Source organism: Vicugna pacos, chromosome 9 (genome assembly GCF_048564905.1).
Source record: "Vicugna pacos chromosome 9, VicPac4, whole genome shotgun sequence".
Classification (NCBI taxonomy): domain Eukaryota; kingdom Metazoa; phylum Chordata; class Mammalia; order Artiodactyla; family Camelidae; genus Vicugna; species Vicugna pacos.
Window position 1 is genome coordinate 57,947,071 of NC_132995.1, and position 23,377 is coordinate 57,970,447.

The window sequence follows — 23,377 nt, forward strand, 5'->3', positions numbered from 1 at the left end:
GAAGCAGCACCAGTTACAGAATTTCTACAGAAGCACAGGAGTCATGTTAGATGGGGTGCCAAAGGGACCTTTTTTGACGCTGCGTTTGCATAGCAAAGCCACAAATTTAAAATCAGCAACTTTCCTGTGGATGTTTTGTTCACACTTTACATAAGACTGAGAAAAGGTTGATTGTCACTGTTGCTGTTGTCCTATTAGGGCGCCCTGGGAATGCTGGTGGAGATACCGAGGGGTGCCAAAGTCACCTCTGAGAACCAGTGCCTCTCATCCCCAGTCTCGTGATTGGCTGGAATGAGGAGAGCAATCTGCAGCCTTGGACGGAGTTCCTTTCTGTGCAGAACTAAATGGTCCTCATCATCATCAGATAAACAACTCTCACATCACCAGGACTGCAGTCCAGACACCCCAGATGGTAGCTTAATCGCCTGAAAGAATTAATAGTGCACCTCTAAGCACATTATTCACCCGGAGAATAGTTCAGGCAATGGAGAGAATCTGGCCCATTGTAGCCCACACAATTGCTAAATAATATGCAATCACAGAAATGAAGCATGGCATATGGTAATCTCTCCACTATATTGAGATTCATTGTAATAAAAGTGCTGTTCAAAACCCTCACGGAGAAATTAGAAAGGCCTACCTTTCTTTTCTGGAAGAAACATGACAATAAGACAAGCGAGTCCTCCCAGGCACAGAAATGCTGCTAATGTCCGCTTCCGACCAAACCTAAATAATACAGAGACATTCATGTTTCTCTTGAGAATCTTATCAATTCATCCCCGCCATCTCCCCAGCCTTCCTTTTTAAAAGTCCTCAGTTTCATTAGATATGCATCTTTTCTCAAGGAGTGAGTGGCAAATGCGACTGACCAGGCCGTAAGATTAGCAATCATCACAAAACAAAGGAAAACTTGCTGGTCGGCAGGATTAAATGGTGTGTGCAGGAAAAGAACATAGAATCGTTCTACCTATTTCTGTGAGTGTTTACTATGGTCCAGGCACAGTCGGAAACACTTTCTATTATCTTACTTCATGCTAATAATAAACCTGCTGTAAGGCACGTGCTGTCATATTCTCCATCTTCTAGAGAATAAAACTGAAACCCGGAGAAAGGAATTTTCTAGCTCATTTCATTTTTTGGTTACTTGCAGCTCAAGCAGTTAAAACTTTAAACACACCCCTCTTTCTCTTAAAAATATAAACAGAAAGGAATTTCTTGTTAGTATGTCAGAATGAAGTGAAATATATTGCACACTTTATTGGGAGAAATAATTTTCAACTACGAGCTCTAGACTTGGAAGAAAGTCATGGACATTAACAAGCTTGCCTTTCCTAGGGGCTGGCAACGTGCCAGGTCCTGTTAGGAGCGTCAGTATTTCTTGTCATTTTTATAACAATTTTGCCAGGGGAATCTTACAATCCCTGGTGTAGGGAAAACTCCATGGAGGCTTAGTTTTATGACTGTGAGAAGTGACCTCACTAACACGTTGTTAGGACTAGATTTGGACTCAGGTCTGCCTGATCCCCAAGCAGTGTTCCTTCCCTCTGCTTGAGATTTTAATCCTGACTCTGGTGGCGGTGGCTGGGAGACAGGAAAGGACCTGAGGCTCCAGGTCACTGTGCATAATATCACAGTTGGTGTGAATGCTTTCCAAGTGACAGGTGCTGGGCTAGGCAGGCACTAGGGACACAAGGACATACAGAACACCCACACAGACAGTATCCTTCTAACACTGTATGTGGTCCTCCGAGGTGAGCATAGGAAGCTGCAACCGGAGACACCTGAGAGGTATCTGGCACACTGGGGATGCTGGGGACAGATTTCTGAGTATGCTGCCTGATTCAGGTCTTGGACCATGATGAGAGCATGCTCAGTCACTAATAGAGGGGTGGGCGGAGGCAACGGAGATCACCTCCCAGAGAAAAGCCCTTCAACTGAAGAGACTCCAAATCTGCCTTTCAAATGCGCTAACCTCAACACCCATGACAACAGCATCCAGTGAAATGCTAGAGGAATGCCATTTTTGGTAGAAATTATGATTTCTGGAGAATGAGAAATGGCATTATCCAACTGATTCCTAGCTCACACAGAACAGGATTTTTATAATTGCCCTGGTCAGGGGTTCAATGACAGAAGGAATCTGAAAAAAAACCAACAAAAGCATGCTCTATCAAAGAACTTTTTAAAAATATTTTTAAACAGTGCCCACCGACAATGAGCAGCAAAAGCAGGATTATCTTTCCCCTCAGCACAGTCAAGTGGGTTTTAAGAGGAAAGAAAAGTCTTTCTAGTTCCTCTAGTTTTTTGTATTGTATAAGAGCGTCTAAATGATAGTGATTGGAAACGAATGAAATCATGCCATTTGCAGCAACATGGATGGACCTAGAGACGATCATTCTAAGTGAAGTAAGTCAGACAGAGAAGGACAGATATCACATGATATCATTTACATGTGGAATCTAAAAAAAGATACAAATTTTATTTACAAACCAGAAATAGACTTGGGGGCACAGAAAACAAACTATGCTTACCAGAGAGGAAGGGTGAGGGGAGGAATAAATTAGGAGTCTGGGATTAACAGGCACACATTACTTATATACAAAATAGATAAACAACAAGGACCTACTGTATAGTACAGGGCACTAGATTCACTCTCTTGTAATACGCTGTAATGGAAAAGAATCTGAAAATATATACACACACATATATATATGTACACACATAAATGGATGTATACATGTAATTGAATCGCTTTGCTGTACACCTGAAACTAACACTATAAATCAAGTATACTTCAATTAAAAAAAATGACAGTGATTGGGTTGATGGAGTTCTATCGATGTGGAGCCAATAACCCCATCTGTTGATACGAACATCACACACAGACTGCTCAGAAACAGTCAAGTGGTAATGTCTTTTCATATTGGATTGAAAACCTAAATAAATACTCATAAACTTGAAGCCCAAGAATTACCACACTAAAAAATGAATTGTTACTGTGTTTGATCCGAAAAGAATTCTAATCACCACGGAGTATTTGGCAGATGGACAAAGACAATGATATCTAGGTAATGACGTATGTTAGAGTGTGTGTGTGCTCTATACAGTGTACTTCATACCCACCCATACTCACCATTTTTGGTTAATCAAGTAGATGCAGACAGGGTAAGACGGAATCTCTATGAGGCCGGACAGGGCCAAGTTGACATAAATATTTCCACCTAGATCGCCTGCACTCAGGGTTAGGCCGTAATACACCAAGCTGCACACAAACCTGCAATTGGGGGCAAAAGACAAGAAAGAAAGACAACAGAAAAGCACGTAAGAATTTGCCAGAGAAGATTCAAATACTGGTTTAAACAATGCCACTTGTCTCAAGTAGTAAGTTTGACTCTCCCACTGACCTTTCTATCCTAATATAATTTCTATACTAGGACAAAATAAAAAATAAAGAGGCCTTGAAAGTGATTTGAGCTCCGTCCGAATGCTCTATAATAAAGCAAATGAGTGGTCAGCTTCTGACAGAGGAGACATTGTGCTTTCATCAGGCAATTCTGCATTTAATAGAGGACAATGATTCTACTCTTATTTTATCTAATTCAATAATTTACAGAACATTTGCCTAAGGCAACTGTTATGATATTATCAAAATGACTCGAGAAAAGCACTCCTGTGTAGAAAGCCAACAGAAGATGGCACTGAGCACACACGCTGGTAAGTGCCTGAGTCATCAGGGGGTTGCCTGCCAGCCAGAGTCACCGGGACTCCAACCGCTGACCAGGTTCTCATCCCCTCCCGGCATTCAGCAGGTGCACATGCTACAGACACCCATAACAGGAAAAAGAAGACGAGGGCCAGGACAGAGGCAGGATCCTCTGAGAGGAGCAAAGCTATTCATCTGTTTTGCACACCACTGCTGAAACACTGCGGGAATGCCTCCTGGGTGGGAGGCACTGTGCTGGGTATGGTGCCTACGTCCCACAGGAACTTAGGAGCCCAGGAGCTAAGCTGGACAGAGGGCCATCCTGAAGCCCCAGACTGGAACAGGAACTTGGTCTAGAGTGAGGGGAATATAGTGGTCCCTGCTTAGCCACAGGGGATACGTTCCAACTCCCCCAGTGGATGCCTGCAACCATGGATACTACCGAATCCTATATGTATGTTTTTTTCTAGACATACACCTGTGATTAATTTTAACTTATAAATTAAGCACAGTAAAAGAACATTCGAATTGCTGGCATCACTACTCTTCTGCTTTGGGGCCATTAGTAAGTAAAATAAAGGTGACTTGGACACAAGCACTGTGATACCGGGATAGTCAGTCTGGTAAGAGAGATGGCGACTAAGTGACTGACAGGCAGGATATGCTGGACGAGGGGATGGTTCACGTCCCGGGTGGGACAGGGTGCGGAGGTGTGAGATTTCGTCATGCTACTCAGAGTGGCATGCAATTTAAAACTTAGGAGTTTTTTCCTTCTGGAATTTTCTATTGAATAGTGTTGGACTGCAGTTGACCTCGGGTGACTGAAATCCCAGAAAACAAAACCGCAGATGAGGGAGGAACTACTGTGATAGGAACTTCTGTGTCTAGGAAACTGCATAATTAAAAATAAAATAAACTAGGCTAGAACAAACGAAAATACACCCTGACACCAGGCTTTGCTAGTAGACGAATACATTTTGCAAACCATGAACTTCTATACAAACAGTAAAACACGTGGGCTTTGCAAGTTCATCAGTTTTTACAACGCATTTTGACAAGTGTTTATTTCGGGGAAATTCCCATTTGCTTCCCTTGTCCTTAGAAAAAGTCCAAAGAGCTGTGACTCTGAAGCGACCAACAGGAAAAGCAAAGCTTTGTTTCCATCTCTGCCAAAGCAGCGAAGTGGGCCAAGTGCCCTGGGCTATTAAGAATGGGCCACAGGAACCAAGGAGAGTGATGGGGAGGGAAGAGGGCCCCCTGGAGCTGAATTGCTTAGTGATTCATCTCCCTCTGGCAAAGGAGCCAGGGCAGCAGCTACTTCCCATTACTTCTTCTTGGGCAGAGCTGTCACTCACACGCTAAGGAAGATGAGCAGAGTCGTCGCAGGGACATCACGGTTAAGGATGCAAGTTGACACTGAGTTTGTCTGTGTTCTCTGTCCCCTAGCACTTTGCCTGTGAGCAGCAGGCTAAACAAATTAAAATTCTTTTCTAAAATATTTTAAAAAATCCTTTCCATCTGCAGTAGAGACCCTCCTCTTACATGACACTATTGCTAACGTGTTGTCTGTGTTAGTGCGTATCTACTCTGTGTCTAAAATAGAAATCCCAGGGAAGTAATTCCAGCCATGGAAACACACATGCATAGTTAAACCAGGCTGTGACGGTGGCAAGTGGGGCACAAATGAACAAAGCCAGTTCAGGACACTTGAGGAATTCAGTTACCAGCTGGTGGAGAGGGAGAGTGGATGGGGAGCACACGGGCAAGGAGGACTCTGGTCCCAAGGAGAGGACTCTGCTCGCAAGACTCCTTGATGGTAGAGTTGGTCGTCGGGATGAATAATTACAGCTATTAAAATCATTCCAATCCTCTTTATGGGCCCCAAACAAAATTTAAAATGCTTGCATAATATTTAACAGTATATTTAGGGCATCAAAGAACTATTTAAGAAGGCACTACTGTGGGAAATAACCAAAGGAACAGATGTTAAACACAGAGGTATAATTTTCGTCCCCAGTTAAGGCTTTCTTCAATGACAGATCCACAGAAAGGATTTTAGAATTTTATGGCATCTTCAAAGAGAACGGCAGTATGTGGAATGACATTGTCTCTGTTATTGCCTGTTTTAACATTATGAGCCCAGGGGGAAGAAGTTTATTTGAGAAGAGCTCCGTTGGCTGTGTGTAAGACATGAAATAAAAAGGAACATTCTCCCTGGCTCTAAGTCTGGTTTGTTTGTTTGTCTGTTCTTTATCCCCTGAAGGTCAGAATCTAAAAGTTAACATTTCTGGAAAAAAAAAAAACCCTTAAAAACAATAAGTGAATAATACCTAAGAAGTAAATGCTTCTCCAAGGCAGAGGGTTTGACTGACTGTCTACAAGACACGCAAATGCAGTTTTGTGGAGCCTTAAGTACCAGAACATACTTTGTAAGTTTTTACTTTACAATTGGTAGAACCTTCGATTAGCAGGTCCTACGCTGTGTTGCCAGGTTGGGCTTTTAAAGGCTCTCTGAACTTCCATGCTTCCAAGCCTGTGTCCTTCATTCCACACTTCTATGCATTTGTGATTCTCCAGCACTGTGCTGGCTCGGTGGGGAAGCCAGCAGCTGGCGTGACCTGGCCCCTAACCATACAGGTGGCAGCCAGGGTTTAGCAGGGTAGGGAAAGAATCGTGATACAGAAAGCTATCTTTGTGCCTTTTTTATTCTCAATCTACTCTTCGTTTTTGCTTTATTTATGTGATCACTTTCATATGAAATGACTCTCCTTTATCCCCATGCGAAAATGTAGGTTTCCATGCAGCCTTCTTGGCAAATCCTTGCAAACCAGAGCACAGCAGTCCTTTAAGCCAGTAAATATGATGTTCATGTCCAAGCCTGGACCAAGTTATGCTCATGGCACTTTGGCAGAACGAATAATATTAAGACACATGTGTGCTCCACATAGTTTAAGTATTGCCCTTCCATTTCTCCCCTTTCCACAATTTTATTCCTCAAATGGAACCATCTTGAACCATTCAGTGCAATTTACATTAACACTGAGAGCATTTTGAGGTCAGAATGAGCCAAACTAGAAAATCAGGTTCAGAGAGTGCTAATCTGTTCATTCATTGATGCGCACACACGGCTTTGAGTCTGGCCGGTCACCCTCCCAGGGTCGCACTTGTATGAGGGATGACGTTCAGCCCACCTGAGTGAGTGAGTGGGCGGGTGGCTGGGATGTCGCACAAAATGCAACACAGGCCACTGCAATCAGAACATGCTGTCTAACTGCTGCCAAAACCGAGGGGTGAGGCTTTCAAAATCCTCCTTAGAAACCCTTCTGCCTCTGGTGTGCATGCTTGCTTTCCTTTTCTGGGGGGGCGGGGCGGGGTTTAAAAATTATACTAAATATCTAATAAGCAAAGATGTATTTCTGGTATCTACTTATTCACATTCAGTAAACCTGCTATCAGGCACCATCATTTCCTCCTTGAAAGGCAGGATGCTTGAAAGCAAGAGGTGAGCACAACGCTGAAGGGATGGAGTGGGGGAGGGGCTTGTTGCTGTGAAAACAACTTCACACTGAACAAAAGAGTGAAATCTTCTGTGACCCTGAAGAATAAACAGATTATCAGTAGACCTATAGCAACTCCGAGCTGCAGCTCCACAGAACAGCCCTTAGACAGAATTACCAGATGAACATCAGGGTCAGAGTGTGCCCCAGGAGGACCCGGTAACGGAACAGGTCCAGGAAACTTCCGGTCTCCCTGCAGCTCCTGTTGGCCGGATGCGTTAGTGAGAAGGTGCACTTGAGCTGGCGGTTCCTCTTGGCAATGAGGTACAGAGCTGCTTCGGCCTCACGCAGTCGACCCTGGGAGTATAACCAACGAGGTGATTCAGGAATGAATCTGAAAGAGACGTCATTAAAGGCTGTATATTCGTATAGGTCCACGGGCATCGGATGGAGACCAACCACCCACGAAGAACGTGGTCCCCTTGAGACAGGAAGGGGGCAGGGCACAGCCATTCAAGGAACCGCACAACAACAAACACCCGGATGGCTGGGGAGTCAACCCCCAGCAGGCCTTGAGGCCCAAGACGGTGGGAGATTTGACTTCTAGCAGACCTTGAGCTTCATTATATATACCCATTGTAATATATTAACATGGTGAATAACATGCCCACAGGCACCATGACAGTCCAAGGCTAGTAGCCACAAAGGTCAAAAAGTAGGAAATGGCCAACTTCCTGGGAATCCCAGCCCCTTTCCCTGGGTAGACTGGTCCTTCCACTTATTAGCATATGAAGCCACCGAGCCCATAAAAACTGGCAACACTGCCCCTCACGGCCGCCCCCTCTCTCTCCCTCTTTGGAGATGGCCCACACTCTGCCTATGGAGTGTGTACCTACTTTTACTCTAATCTGAGCACCCAACCCCCACACCTCGTGGCCTTTCTCTTGCCTTTTGATGCATGTCTCTAAATAAATCTACCTTTACTCAACTGTGGCTGGCTCTTGAATTCTTTCCTGCGCGAAGCCAAAGACCCACACTTGGCGGGGCACGTCCTAGGGGCTCAACTGAAGCCTGGGACACGGTCCTCCTCATGGCCCACATCCGTCTTTCCTGTATCACCCTCACCACAACTGGATTCCATGTTAGGTTTAACGCTTGACTCTCCCAGTGACACGTGTAGGAGAGAGAGGGCTACTTTTGACAGCTGCCAACATTAAATGGTCGCCTCCTTTATGAATGGGAACCAAGAACACGCTTCCAAATCCCAGTAAAAAAGTAAACTGTATGTGTTTACTGCAGCAAATTTTACTATATGAATGGCAGGTTAAGTCTGTAATACCAAACAATACAAATTCTTCATAAGGCATGTGTCAGGGATAGGGCTCTAAATCATAGTCACGTGTTGTCACAGTAATACTGTACCATAAAGTAGGTTTTTTAAGTTCTGAAAAAGTCTCACAAGGGAGATAAAAATCTCTATCATCCACCAGAAAAAAAAAATTTCCAAGTGTTTTTAACATAGTGGTATGTTATTAAGAAGGTAGAGATTATGTTAAGACTTCACATAAAAATGAAACAGGGTTTATCAAATCTTGGCAACTTTTGAGCTTTAAGGCTTCAAAATACTCCAGTCAGCAGACGCACTCACTAATACGTCCTGGGGCTGTTCCCTGATCCCCCAGGACCTTAAAGAATAAAAGTTATTTTCTGGTTAACCTCCAGTTATGGCACCGCAGTTATTTTCCACTATTACTACAAAGTATTAAACATTTCTATTCCAACTGACACCTTTTAACAGTTTCAAAATTTAGATATGAAGTATCTTTTCTCCTCTTCACAGTTCTGCATACACTTTTACAGCACTTCTCAAAAACCAAGTGAGTGGCAGGAACTCGGAAGCCTTGTTTACAAAACACAACATCAAGTACCCGCTGACTGAATTTGGCATTATTTGCCTAAAATGTGTTTTAGATTTCTCCATGCCTTTCAGTAAGGATGGTGATTTGGCAACAGCCATCATGGAATTTGGAACTTCATGGACAGCCAGTCCGTCCATAACCATATTTATTGAGCTCTTTTATTTTGTACCAGCAATGTAACAGATGCTAAGAGGAAAGACCACAGAAACAAAAAGGCAGGCGTTTTACCGGGAGTTTTGCTAACGGGAAGAGATTTATTCATATACAACGTTTGGCCGTCAACAAAAGCAGGGACAAAGCCCTCTATGACATCCTCAAAAATTCCTTATTTACTTCCTCATTGCCAGCTGATTACTGTTACTGAAACACAAGTAAATAATCAAGGAAAAGACTGTCTTGCTGGAAGCTCGGTCTGCTGACCATCACAGCATTCACTGGCCCCATCCCCAGGGCCACGCATGAGTTGCTATGCAAAACTACCTGAGCAAGTCTAAACACAAATAAAAATATAAAAGACAACTGGTGGGGTGAGTACAGGGAGTATATCGGGATGGAAAAATAAGTGAAATACTAGAAAGACAGAAAAATAAGCGAAACCTTAGAAAGAAAATGTGAAATAACGAGAAAGTCTATGATAGCAAAACTTAAAACTGAGGAGGTCTAAGGGGAGTGAAAAAGGACCAACAAAGAAACAACTAAATATTAGCCATCATTTTTAATCTCTGGGTAATTTAATTCCTTTTCCTCCTTCCTCTTAAGTTTCTCTGTGTTTTCAGAATTCTTTGTAAGCAACAAAAATTACTTTTAAAACTTGATCTTTTTTTTGCACTTCTTTTGGTTTGTTTTTGGGGGAGATAATTAGGTTTGCTTACTTCTTTCTTTATTTCTTAATGGCACTGGGGATTGAACCCATGACCTCGTGCACGCTAAGCACGTGCTCTACCACTGAGCTATACTCCTCCCCCTTATAAACCACTTTTAAAGATGGTATTCGAGAGATATTGAGGCTCTGGAAATCTGACTCTGAGTTAATAAAACCATTTCTGCTTGGGAAAGGGTTTATCTGGATTACATAAACTTAGGACCTGGTATTTCTCTGCATTTTGAGAAGCTGGTAAGCTTTCCGATAACAAAGCCTCACCTAGCTGTTAACGGACAGACTGGGGAATATGAGCTCTAACACATGCTGGAGATGCACACAAAACAGCAAGATAGGTTTTTAGAAGAAAAAGCAGGCCTTTGAACAGCCACCCTCTACACAATATGCTGGTCACTTTTAGAAGAGACAGCGTAACTTTAACAATGAGGCCTCTTTTCAAAAATGTCCTGCAAATTTCTTTTCTTTTCTCTCTCTCTTTTTTTTTTTTTTGGTGAATTGTTCTAAAGGTGGAAAAGCTTTAATTAAGGGGGCACTAATTTTTAAAATAAAACTATCCAGATTCAAGTATTATGAAAATAGAGAATTTTTAAGTTAACCAATAATGTTTCCAGTAAAACAAACCAACCAGGTATGACTCTAAAATAACGTGACTCTTTCTTAATGTTGCTGATGGCCAATGAAGGCCAATTCCAAAGGGTTCTGTGCCCCCATCTGTCTGATAGACATGAAGCATCTACTGCGTGGCAGGCCCACGGCTTCGGTGCTGAGGGAATGCTCCTGAGCAAAGAGCCCGGGCTGTCAGAGAGCTCCTGCTTTATAAAGAGGACAAGCTCCTGTGTGAGGCAGAAATAAGGAGCCACTCAGGGGGTACAAAAGATGTGCGTGCTGCATCATTCAGAAAAGAAAGCGAATGATTGAGGTGTGACCAGGAAAAGCTTGGAGGCAGTGGCATTTGAGCTAAGCAGGAAAGCCATTAACTAACAGATAAGAGGGATGGGGACGAGGGCGTTGAAGGAATCAGCAATGGCACTGAGTAGCAGGCACGGAAGCAGACATGCCTAAGGCACAGACTGGAACACCGAGCAGCTTAATGTGCCTGGAACAGCGCATGGGACGCGGGATGGGAGAAAATCGAACACAAACTGGAGGCTGACTACAGCAAGCCTTACTTTCTTGGCCTAATGGAATAAACACATTTCAATTTCATGTGTTCTTTTCTCTGTTTCCTCTTTTTCATGACCTGAACGAATTTCCCAGAGAGTCACTGTCCCCACTGAGCACTAAGCAGTAAGAAGCTCAGACCACACATTCCGAAAAAGAAAAGCAGAATGGCTTGGATCATCCAGTGTAGTCGCTGTGCTACTGAAGGAGAGATGAGAGTAGGCTGGATTGAGAAGTATGTGATTTATTAAATATTTTAAAAGAAAACTCATTTATCTACTGATTATTTACATAAATGCTAGTTAATTCAAGGGATCTATCCTAGGCACCCATTTATTCCCCAAATTTACAATACACAAGCTCGTAAGAAGTGGTTAGCCTGCCTTTCTAATAAAACTACGTCACCCTGATTCACATAACTAAATGCATTTCATAGATTTTGCCTTTTTAAATGTAGGTTAACTATTTCTACTAAATTCATGCTTGTCCTTAATAATGCTCTTATTTTCAAAGAGAAAATGAAAATACACTGCAGTTTGATCCCCATCAAATCTCAATTAGTAGAACCTGAATAAAGAATGACTAAATCAAATCTGAATGCAAATTCTATTCCAGGTATCCCTCACTTCATGGAACAGAAGAGAGCTGGTACCACTGGCCCAAATTTTTATTTGTCCCAAAGATTTTAATGAGTAAAATCAGAGGTCTGATACCTGAGGGGAGAAAATCTTTCATAAGCACATTAAAACTTCTGGGGAAACAGGCCTGAGCTGATGGCTCACCGTGGTGGGACACTCTGGATCAGTTGTCTGTAAACTCTGCCCTGACTCAGGGAATCATCACTTTGAGTCCGTGCACTCCAAGGATTTCTCCCATATCTGAGAAGCCTTCCACACCCACAGGTAGAGGCCCTGAGATGATACTCACCCGGGGGACGAACGGGTACCCCTACATATTCAATATGCACAGATCGCTCTGCGATATCACAGCTCACTCGCACCCCTAGCACGTGACGTGATCCAGCCTGAAGATCCTTAGGCCAGGCATTAGGTTAAAAAAGAAATCGGTACCCTCCATCAGCAATGTGAAGGTGAAAATGCAGTCTACTGAGAGGTTACTTTAAACAAGGGATACCTGCATTCTGAATTAATTAAGCATCTCTCCTCCCAGGAGCTGCCAAGCATTGGAGCGCTTGCGGAATTTAGTTCTTCACCAAAGTCAGTTCAGGCAAACTCCTGAAAGGGAATAACGCCGCTCATTGACCCACATCCTCTTAAGATGTTCCTTCTGTTTTATTAAATCAAAACTCGAAGAGGAAGAACTACTTACAAAGAAAGGAGAAAGACCACTGTTCCTTGCAGGTTAACCAGAACGGCCAGGGTCCTCCAGGAGCGAATGAAGTACCCCAGCAGGGCATACTGGGCGATGCCGACCGCGAAGAAGAGGCCGCCGATCGACCCTAATTCAGGAAGAGAGGCCTGTTACTGGATGAAGGAGCACCTGCAGCACTGTTTCCAACCCAGGTCACAGGGCCAGTCTCTTCCTTGCGACATGTCAGCAGAAAGAAAAATCTACACAAATATGGAGGTTCAGGTGACAGAACTAGAAGAGAGGCCAGCAAATCAGTGGAAAAGGAGGATGGCAGATGAAAAATACAAACCACATGTGGTCAGGATGAATGTTAAGGGCCTGCCCAAACGCCTTCTGCATTGACATTGTACTGACATCTGCCTGAGCCCGTGGCTGAGGCTTGGAAATATTTTTGGGTACACGGCGGTATGGTTTTAAGGTCACGTGACTATGGCAATGCCGGGACTTCATCTTTCTCCCTGAGACCGTCCCTGAAATCCTTATCCTAAATCACAACCTGCTCCCCAGTTCTCCCCACTGTCCTTCCCTACTTAATTTATCACCATCAGATATAGGACATTTTATTTTGTTTCTTGTCTGTCTCTCCCAAGTGAAATATAAGTTCCATGAAGCATGAATTTTTGTCAGCCACTGAAAGAAAAAAATCAACCATGGGATGTTGAGGGTCCCATGTTTTTTGAAATAAGTGCTGACTGGGGACTAAACCCACTGGCTTGCCCAATATACTTGCAAATTCTATACCTCTGACTCACTTTCTGTAACTGCTACTATTAGTCATGGGTAAATAAATCTATCACTATTTATTTATATAGTAGCTACCACTTATTGAGCATTAAGCCTTATACATAGATTATCCTACAAAACAGGTGCCATCATTAGCCATATGCAGAGGGAGGAAATAGCTCAGAGAAGTTAGGTGCTGCTGTCTAAGGACACAGAGATGTGTGGCTCGGCCAGGAGGCGTGGTCCCCGGTCTGTCTGACGGCAGAGCTTGCATTCTGTACCGTTCCTCTCCCATCGCCCTCCCAGGGAAAGGCGGGCTCCTGCAGGCATCCCATAGCAACAGGACACTGTCGATCTTGTTACAAGAATTTTCTACAGTAATCCTGTAACACAATGTTTCTTTTATTCTTGTCCATAGATAATCAACCTATAACAAAAAATAATGACTTGTATGCTGTCTGCCCTGGTGAGGACAAGGAGGAAGCCAAAGGGAGGGCTGACAGTACAAGATCAGCGTGTTCAGAAAACCCATCAGGACACGTGGTTCGCTAAGTAAGGGAATGGGGGCTTCCATCCTTTGTGATTTCCCTGGAAACTTAAGATAATCAATAGCTATTATAGGTTCATTACTGTGCACCAAATAGCACCTGGTTTCCAAGAACAAGGCTTTCTGTCATTGCCCAGAGCAACTCTGAGGACTCAGTGTCCACTGACAACAACGTAGGCAAAAAGAAGAGAGCCCGTAGGATGGGACCATTTCAGAGGGACCCAGTTCAGACCCGAGTTCTGTCACACACTGCTGTGTGACTTTGGGCAAATCACTAAATGTCTCTGAGTCTCAGTTTCCTCATCAATGAAAGAGAAATAATAATCTCTGCCTCGAAGGGTAGCTATCAGTTTCAACGAAATAATGCACGCTGTACAAATGTGAGCTATATCATTCTACTGAAAAATAGGCGTAGCCTCTTAATAGCTATTAACCTCCCCAAAAAAGCCATCTGGACACCTCTGCTGGTGAGTAACTATTATAAAATATTGTCTACCTAGAACTCTTTTCCAATTCCAAGAACATTCTTTCTCTTTTTTGGAGAGATGACCTCCCCTTTCCTAATCCCTGCAGTTCAATCGGGGGCTGCCAATCACAGCTCCCTAAACCGGGCCGACCAGAGCTCCTGCCAAGGATTTAACACACTGGACTTGGTGGTGAAACCTGAGAGCGGCTGGGCCCCATCCCTGACTGACCAGAGGAAGCTTCTCAGAGAGGATGCGGAAGAGAGATGAGAAGCATCTGACTCTGGCTCCAGGTATCGGCACGGCCTGACTCTTCAGTGGTTCGGTCATGTTTAACCAAGTGACTTCCCTTTATACGTACGCTCATCACAACTGAATCTCTATCACCATCAGTAAGACCTGGTATCAACTGGCTATGATGGACAAGAGGATATGGTTCAAAGATTCTAGTTTAATGACTTTAAATACCATGATGACGTTACCATAGATAGAGGTCCCAGAAGAGGATAGAAATTTTAGGTGAATGAAGGCAATATTTTTAATCTGAGGGGCCAATTGACATTCATATCTGATGTCCAGCAAGAAGCCACACATATGTGCCCAGAAATGACAAGGATAAGGTAAGGAAATACAGATGTGGTAAGGTTCTAGGTTATTTGGATAAAAAATTAAAGTTAAAAAAAAACAAAACACGAATGTTTCCAATCACTCCTTTTGTAGACTGTAATTCTGGAGTACCATCGGTGGTTTTGTAACTGTTTATGGGTCCTTGGGTACATACGCCTATTTTTCAGATTTCTTTTCTGCTTATTTTAAATTAATTTCAAGTCTGTGATTCCTGCTCAGTTTGCACTAGTAAAGGCCAAATTTCAGCAGGTTAGAAAACAGCACCGAGTGATGACTTCATTTTTGTAAATGACACCAATGGGCCATCTAGTTTCTGAGCACAAGCCATGAAGTCCCCTTGACGCCCCTTTCTCCCACCTTCTTTGTGGATCCTTTATCAGGTCACATTCCCACCCCAATCCAGCGCAAATACACCCTCTCTCCTCCTCCACTCCTCCCACCTGGTCTGAGCTGCCTCTGGGTTCCATGGGGCCAATCATAGCAGCCTCCTGAGTGACCCCTCCATTTCCACTCTTGCTTCTCCAATCCATTCTTCACACACCTACCAGGGTAATCTTTCTGGTTATAAGATCCTCTTGTTCCTCTATTTAATTCACTCATTGGCTACCCACTGTACTCTGAGTAAAAAGAAAAAAATCTTCATTTGGGCCCTATCACATCCAGCCCCTCCAACCTGATCTCACCCCAGCCTCCCTCCGCCTCTCCACACTGCACCCACGGGCATCTTCCCAGGTCCTCAGAGAAGCTCATTCCTGCCTCAGGGCCGTGGTCCTCGCCTTTCTATCCGACTGGAAGTTCTTTCAGAATCTCACTGCCCCGGTCTTCCTCATCATTCACATTTTTGCTCAAACACCTACTTTGAGGTTTTCTTCTAACTATCCTAGTTAATGTCACTGTCCCCTGCACTTACTATCCGGTCCACTGTCCTGTTTCATTTTCTTCACTGCACTTAACATGTTCTGAAATTACCTCACATTCGCATATGCCTCTCCTGATTAAAACATAAGCTCCACTGGAGCAAGCCTCCACCCCCAACTTGTATCCGAAGTGCCTATGAAAGCAGAGTCTGGTACACAGCAGGGTCTGTTTAATAAATGAATGCTGTAGAACAGGTGTGTAAAGGAGAGGCCCTGGCAGCAACGCGTTTACCGAGATGGTCTGTAGATGGGCAGGACTGTATTCATTCTTTATATTTCACTTGTATATATTTCTTGTTTTATTTTTTTACAGTGAGTATCAATTCCTTTTGTTATAAGATATTTATATAAGAAAAAATAAATAATAAATATATTACTATGACATTTTTCACAGCTTTAGTATTTTATCTTTTCTACTCTCAATAATTCTTAATCAGTTCTCCTCATTCTTCTTGCTAGGCACTACACAGCAAACTGGTCAAAAGTGGATGTTTCTGGTTTGGACTTAGACTTTTTTTGTACACACTTTACATAGTATTTTATACAGACTGCACATATTATTTTGTAATCAAGCACAATTGCTCAAATTATTATTGTTATTATTTTTACTGCTAAACAATTAGGCTACTTCCAATAATCCCCTCTTGCTAACCATTTAGGTTTCTTCCCCCAACTTCTTGAAGTTCAAAAGCCATAGGAGTGTATACAATTGTGCTGGAGAGAGGACAGCTTGAAAAGCAAAGCCAAGGACAAAACTCCGGAGAAAACTCAGCTCGTGGAAGAAAGAAGAAGGAAGTGCCTCCCAAAAGAGCTGCAGGTGCATCAGACTCTTACTTCTGTCCTGGGCGCGGGGCGGGGCACTGGCCTTCCGGGAACTCTCTCACGCACCTTCTGAATCTCACACTGAATCTGGCAACCATCTGGTTCTACTGTTGTCATTTTTTTCTTTCTCCCTTTTTTCTCTGCTACAGAAATTTTAATAGCCTCATCTTAACTCAGCGTCAAGGACGAGAATGGAAGGTTAAAGTACTGTATCAGGAAACTTTTTACTGCCTTTAGGAGAGTGACAAGGGAGCAAGAGACCAGGAGGTTTTTGTTTTTTGGTTTTTGGTTTTTTTTGCCCAAAATATGCAACAGGGCAGGAATAATCTAGATAGTTTGGCAGGGTTGGGGGCAGGACGTGTGTTTTGTAAGAAAGCATCTTTTTCATGGAACAATGAAAGTCATATGTCAAGACCTGGAACGTGCCAGGTACCTGAAAAATATGTACCCATGACACTCCACACGAGCAAGACTTCAGCCTCGGGAGAACCCAAACCCCATGAGGGGGTGCCTTTGTGTCCTCCCAGGATAATGTGAGTGGTCATGATCACCATAACTAATTTCTCAGAAAGTCCCAGCAAGCCTGACCCTAAAAAACGACCTTAAATCACAAGGCAGACTGAAGACTCAGAGGAAGTTTTCTCACTGATCCTAGCTGAGGAGCCGGACTTGCGAAAAAAGAAGCCTTTGAAAGCTGCTGTAGACAAAGTGCACCGTAAAGCACCATGTGTGAGAGTCAGGCAGGACGCTGTCGTGCAAGGATGGAGCTGGGGTCTTGCGCTCACCTGCTCAGCTCTGACTTGCCCAATCCCCTGGGGCTTTCAGCTTAGACAGAAGTGTGGAGGACACACAGATTGCAGAGCAGAGTTTATTTTACTTATCCTCTGTCTTCCAGCTCAGTACATTAGCCCTCACCAACTTCAGAAACACGACCAGTGAGAAAAAAACAGGCTGAGCAGGTCAGCATTCACCTGCGGTGACCTCCTGAAGGTCTGGGAGGAGAGTCCTCAGGGACAACGTGAGCTGGGTGTCATCTTGGCCCTGTCGGTCAGGAGCTGTGTGAAAAGGGGGCCACATCACCTCACCTTTCAGAGGCCAAGTTTCCTCATCCGTAAAAATCAAGTAGAAATTCTTAACTCATAGGCTCTGGGAACGCTATGGGAATGGGCCAATGCCTCCCATGCTCCCTGGCACATAACAGATGCTCAGCGAATGGTCGCTGGCACTCCCTCACCTACATCCTCATGCTGACACAGCTCCACAGTCGCACGATCACCCTGTTTCCATGTTAGTACAAGAACATCAACAGTACAGCTGAATGAATGAAAATGCAGAACAAACAGGACGTTCTCACTGCAAACCTACAGTCCACAAAGTAGACGTTTAGTGCAGCAGCTCTCCCAAGACATTACTGTAAGTCCAGGAAGCTTTTAAAATCATCTATTTTACTACAATGTAGTTCTTGAGAGAATGGCGAGACGGTTAAAAACAGTACAGAATATGGCCTCCGTTTTGGAACTTAAACATCAGTAAAGAAATATTACCTGCTGACTGGAAGAGAACAGTAAAAGCCAGAAAGGCCTATGAGACAAGGATTTAATAAAATACAACATAAAGGCACCGAGAAAGGAGTTTTCAGCATCTCCTACCTCTGTACTCTTTTCAGCTCAAGGGAAAGAGCAGTCGGTGGCCTCCTGAGGGAAACGACACTCTCATGACAATCTGCAGGCAGCCTGCGAGGGTGGGGGGCAAGCTCACCATCGGGGAGGTGGGCCTGGGGGAGACTTTCCACAGAGGAAGACAAATAAACTGACTCGTGACTCATTCAAGGTCACACGGAACAAACTCCAGAAGGCAAATCTAATAGTTGGATAGGGCCCCTCAAGTCCAAATGCAATTTTAGACTCCAGGGTTAATGTGGTTTCCTGCCAGGCTTTCTGGAGCTGCTCATCGTGGACTGAAACAGTACCTGCAAGTGCCCAGTAGGCGGTGCCCACACACTCGTTCAGCAGGACAAAGGCCACCAGCGACATCCCTCCGTTCATCACGCCCACCAGGAAGCGAGTTATTGCAAAGAACTCATACGAGGGAGAAAACCCGTTTGCGATAGCAAATAAGATGTCAAGAGCGAAACCTAGAAAGAGAAGAACAGGATTCAATAATCCAGAGGTAACCCTGTATTTGATGAACACGATACATTATATTTGTTAGTCTGTGAATTTAGATTTTCTGAGCTACGCTTTTTTTTTTTTTAAACAGTTCCTCTAAAAAACTATCAGGAACAACTGAGGTTTTCTTTGTTACCAGTTGATTTCTGCTTATCATGTGTACCTTTCAAATTATTCACAATAATGTTGGAAACTGAAAAATCCTAGCTCGTACTCAGCTCGTCAAGAGAACTATGCTAAGTCCTGTGGAGCTCATCTGAAATAAATCAACACCAAGACAGAAGGAAACGGCTCTGGTAGACCGTTACAATCTTTGTCGTCCTTGGAAACATGCCATGAATTAGAATCCAGGGGTTGCAGAAAGCACCGCCATGAAAAGTTTACGGTGCAAACATCTGGCCTTCATCGGGTGTGCTGGTCACTTTAAAAAGCTTGGCCAGAATCAACTCGGCCTCTTACCAGCGTAATAAAGATCAGTGCTGTGCCCACGTGGCAATTCCCTGAGAACCTTAAGGAAATAGTTCCCCTTATTACTTCCCTGGGAAATAAGTCCTTTTATTCAGTTCATGAACACTAACAGATTACCTGTGAGATAGACTTTTTTCCTTCCGAAGCGATCTGAAAGCTGACCGAAGGAGATAACGCCCACAAACACACCGCTGAAGAAAAAAGAGCTTGCTGCACTGACTTTGTAAGATCTGTTAGCAATTAAGAACCACTAGAGGAAGGGAAATTAAAAAAAAAAAAAAGAAAGGCATTTAGGTCACAGAAAAGATAGACAGAGTTAGCTATTAAAAAAAATCAAATGTACAACAAAAACTTGAATCTTGGAATTTGTCCATTGCATTTACCACTATTAACCAGCATTCAGTAGAATATCCATCCTGGACAATATCCAAGGAGATTTTGTCTTCAGAAACACCAGAAATCGTTACTATAATGTGCTCCCACAGTACTCTATACACATCTTATTCCAGCACTGAACACAGCATGTAATAGCTAATTATTTATCCACCTGTTAAATAGGCCTCTCATCCTAAGTCCCTGAATTCTAGAGAGGATGAGCCATATCCCATTAATTTCGTTCCTCTGACACCTAACATACTGCATAGCGTATACGAGGCAAAAAATGAAGGGCCTTTTTCTCTTTTTTTCTAATAAATTAATAGGTTTAAAATCCCTTGAGTACTTTCCTCAAAAATTGAACACACAATTACCATATGATCCAGTAATCCCACTTCTGAGTATGTATATACACAAAAGAACTGAAAGCAGGAATTCAAACAGATTATTTGTACACTAAGGTCCATAGCAGCATTATTCACAATACCCAAAAGGTGGAATGAACCCACACATCCACTGATAAATGAATGGATCAACACAATGTGGTCTATACATCCAAGGGAATATTACACAGCCTTAAAAAGGAATGAAATTCTGGCAAGTGCAACATGGAAGAAACTTGACATTATGTTAAGTGAAATAAGCAGACAAAATGGGACAAATATTGTGTGACTCCATTTATGGTTGTAATTTACAATAAGAAATATATATTTGGTCTTCATCCATGGTTCCTGGCACATAGCTCCTGAAAACTCTTGTAATTTCCTACATAAAAACCATAGGGATATCTTCTGTTACAATATTTAGTTTTTGTTCCCAGTTCCTAAAAAAGCTTCAGAGCAATAATGGTAAAATGGGTGACTTTTGTTATTTATAGTAAGTCCCTTTCAACCATAATGAGTTTACTTGAATGAGCTGACTTTTGGAAGGGAACCAACCCAGTGTACAGAGGGTTGGAACTCTCAGCCCTACGCTCCAAGGCTCTGGGTAGGGGAAAGTGAATGGAGGTCGAATCAATCGCCAATGGCCAGTGACTTAATCAATCATGCCTATGAAATGACAGTTCCACAAAGACCCCAAAGGACGGAGTGTGGAGAGCTTCCAGGTGGGTGAACACATGGAGGTGCTGGGAGGTCAGAGAGCTCAGAGAGAGCATGGAGGTTGTGTCCCTTCCTACGTACCTCGCCCTGTGCATCGCTTCCACCTGGCTGTTTCTGAGTTGTATCTTTCATAATAAACCAGTGATCTAGTAAGAAAATATTCTCCTGTGTTTTATGAGCTGCTGTAGCAAATTAACTGAACCCAAGGAGGGGGTGGTAGGACCCTCAGATTTACAGTCAGAAGCACGGGAAACAGCCTGAACTTGTGACCGGTGCCTGAAGGGGGTGGCAGGGGCAGTCCTGTGGGCCCCCACCCTCACCTGTGGGACCTGACGCCAACTCCAGGTAGACCGTGTCAGGACTGAACCGAATGGCAGGACGCCCAGCTGGTGCTGGAGACCTGCTTGCGTGGGAACCCCACCCCCTACCCACACACACCCGGGGCAGGAGCGTCTGAGCTGAAGCGGCTGACAGCAGAGGGGACACAGGAGGAGCGTCCTTCCTTTACCTGGAGCAGTCAGATCCACAGAGACAGAGAGCAGCACAGCGGTTACCAGGCGCTGGGAGAAAGGGAAGGTACTGTCTCACGGATACAGAGTTCCCGTTTGGGATACGAAAAAGCTGTAGACGTAGACAGTGGTGACAGCTGCAGGATGATGCAATGTCCTTAACGCCCCTGTACTTTAAAATGATGTATTTGATGTCAAGTATATTTTACCACAATAAAAATAATCCCTTGAGTACTATTATCTTCTCTTCCAGGGAAATTTATAAACTCAAAGAGAAAGTAGCCATCCCCTGCATAAAGTGCCATCATCTCAAGCCCTGCCTAGTGATGTGTGAATGTGACCTTTGGCTGTAAGGACAAAAGTCCACCTGTGTCTCAGAGGGAACCTCAGAGAACCAAGAGAACGCTCATCTCTCCCCTTCAAAGCCCTTCCCCAGGCTCAGCAAGGACAGGGTTGTGAAAGCACCGCCTCAGAAACCCCCACGGAGGCAGCCCCGCGTGGTCCGCTATCCATTCTTCACACCACTCCCGCCCCACGCTTTGACAACCAGTCATTACAGCCCCGAGCAATTTAACGTCTCTCCTTCTCCTGTATGTCCTACAATACTAGACTGATAAAGATCCTGACGAGACAGCATCTATACATCTTCATGTAACAACAACACACAAAAACACTTGGGCACCGGCACATCAACAAAGGATAACGCCCCTCACTCACGCTGCGCTCTGCTTCCAAATTCTCCTGTCCTTCACACGCAGCTCTTAACAAGATGAATTAACTGGTCTTCCAGCCCCTTGCAGGTCAGAAACTGCAGTCTAGGGCATCGCTGCCCTGAGAAATAGTAATCGGGCAGTTATTGCTCTTGGGGGCAGCCCTGGTTCAAATAAGAGAGTGACAGAAGCGATATGACCGAAAACTGAACTACAATTTCAGACTTTTTTCATTCCAGTGGTCAATGAATATCTGATTACTTTCTACTAGAGGCCAATAACTGCTCTAAACACTGAGAACCAGACGCAAGTGGTCCCTGCCCTCCTGGAGTATAAGTTCTAGTGGAGTAAGGAAGACATTAAATAAGTAAACACGTAGGGAGAGACTGGGAGGAAGCCTCTTTAAAGAAGGTGTTCAGGGAAGCCTTCTCTGCGGAGGTGACATCTGTGATCTGAATGATGAGCAAGTGACCAACCCTGAAAAGCCGTCTGGGGTCCATGAGATTAAGTCCAGTGGTGCCTCTAGTGATGACAGTGTGAAATAAGGCCAGGGCAGGGGGTGGGCAGGCATCGGGTCGCGCAGGGCCCTGAGCCAGGGTAAGGAGCTGGGATTTTATCCTAGTGCAATGGGAAGACACCGAATTACTGGATTTATGTCTCTAGAGACCACCCTGGCCACACGTAGAGAATGCATTTCAACAGGGCAAAGCGGGAGCAGGGAGGCTCCTGCAATAGTTCCAGATGTAACAGGAACCTGGACCAGGATGAAGGCAATGGTGATGGAGAGAACTACGTGAGTGGGCAGAACTGGCCTTGCCGGGGACTTGCTGATGAACGAGAGGTGGAGCGGGGAGGAGAGGAAGGGAAAGTCAAGGATTTCACCTAAGTTTTTAACTTTAGCCACTCACGGATGGTGGTGACCTTTACTGAGATGGAGGAGGCTGCGAGGGGGTGTCATGTATGTGGTAGGAAAGTATGAGTTCTGTTTAGACACACAGAGGTTGAGATGCCAATAAAACACTGAAGTGGAAATGCCAAGCAAGCATTTGGATGTGAGTCTTGAGCTCAAGGGGGAGGACACGAGGGTATATGAACCTAGAGACAAGGATGATGGCTCCAGGCAGGGGCCCAGGACACTTCCACATTCAGACACTGAGCAGAAGGGAACCACCACAGAAAGCCCCTAAGTAGGAGTGAGAGAGAGAGAGCGAGAGCAAGGAAACGGGGGCGGGTGGTGTCACGGGCACTACACCAGAAGATGCGATTCAGGGAGGGAGGGGAAGTCAAGTATGTTGCATGCTGCTCTAGAGGTCAAATGAAAACAAGGATAGAGATGTGCAGTTATATTTGGAAACGAAATGGACACTTAAAAAAAATTAGCGGTTTCAGGAGAGTACAGACAGAAGCTAGACTGGG

General features: G+C 44.1%; 1 protein-coding gene across 4 annotated transcripts in view; it reads right to left on the minus strand.

The window, feature by feature from the left end:
• The window catches only part of SLC22A15 (solute carrier family 22 member 15), a 68,644-nt gene that overhangs the window by 13,817 nt on the left and 31,450 nt on the right, over window positions 1-23,377 (minus strand). For all 4 annotated transcript variants that reach the window (XR_012075880.1, XM_072967946.1, XM_072967945.1 and 1 more), the window contains exons 3-8: window positions 19,385-19,517; window positions 18,601-18,765; window positions 12,490-12,619; window positions 7,379-7,594; window positions 3,134-3,274; window positions 641-726 (exon numbers count right to left, since the gene is read on the minus strand). Coding sequence is in view for 3 of the 4 variants with exons in the window: in XM_072967946.1 (XP_072824047.1) it covers window positions 641-726; window positions 3,134-3,274; window positions 7,379-7,594; window positions 12,490-12,619; window positions 18,601-18,765; window positions 19,385-19,517 (871 nt within the window). In the remaining variant the exon portion in view is untranslated. The remainder of the gene's footprint in view (window positions 1-640; window positions 727-3,133; window positions 3,275-7,378; window positions 7,595-12,489; window positions 12,620-18,600; window positions 18,766-19,384; window positions 19,518-23,377) is intronic.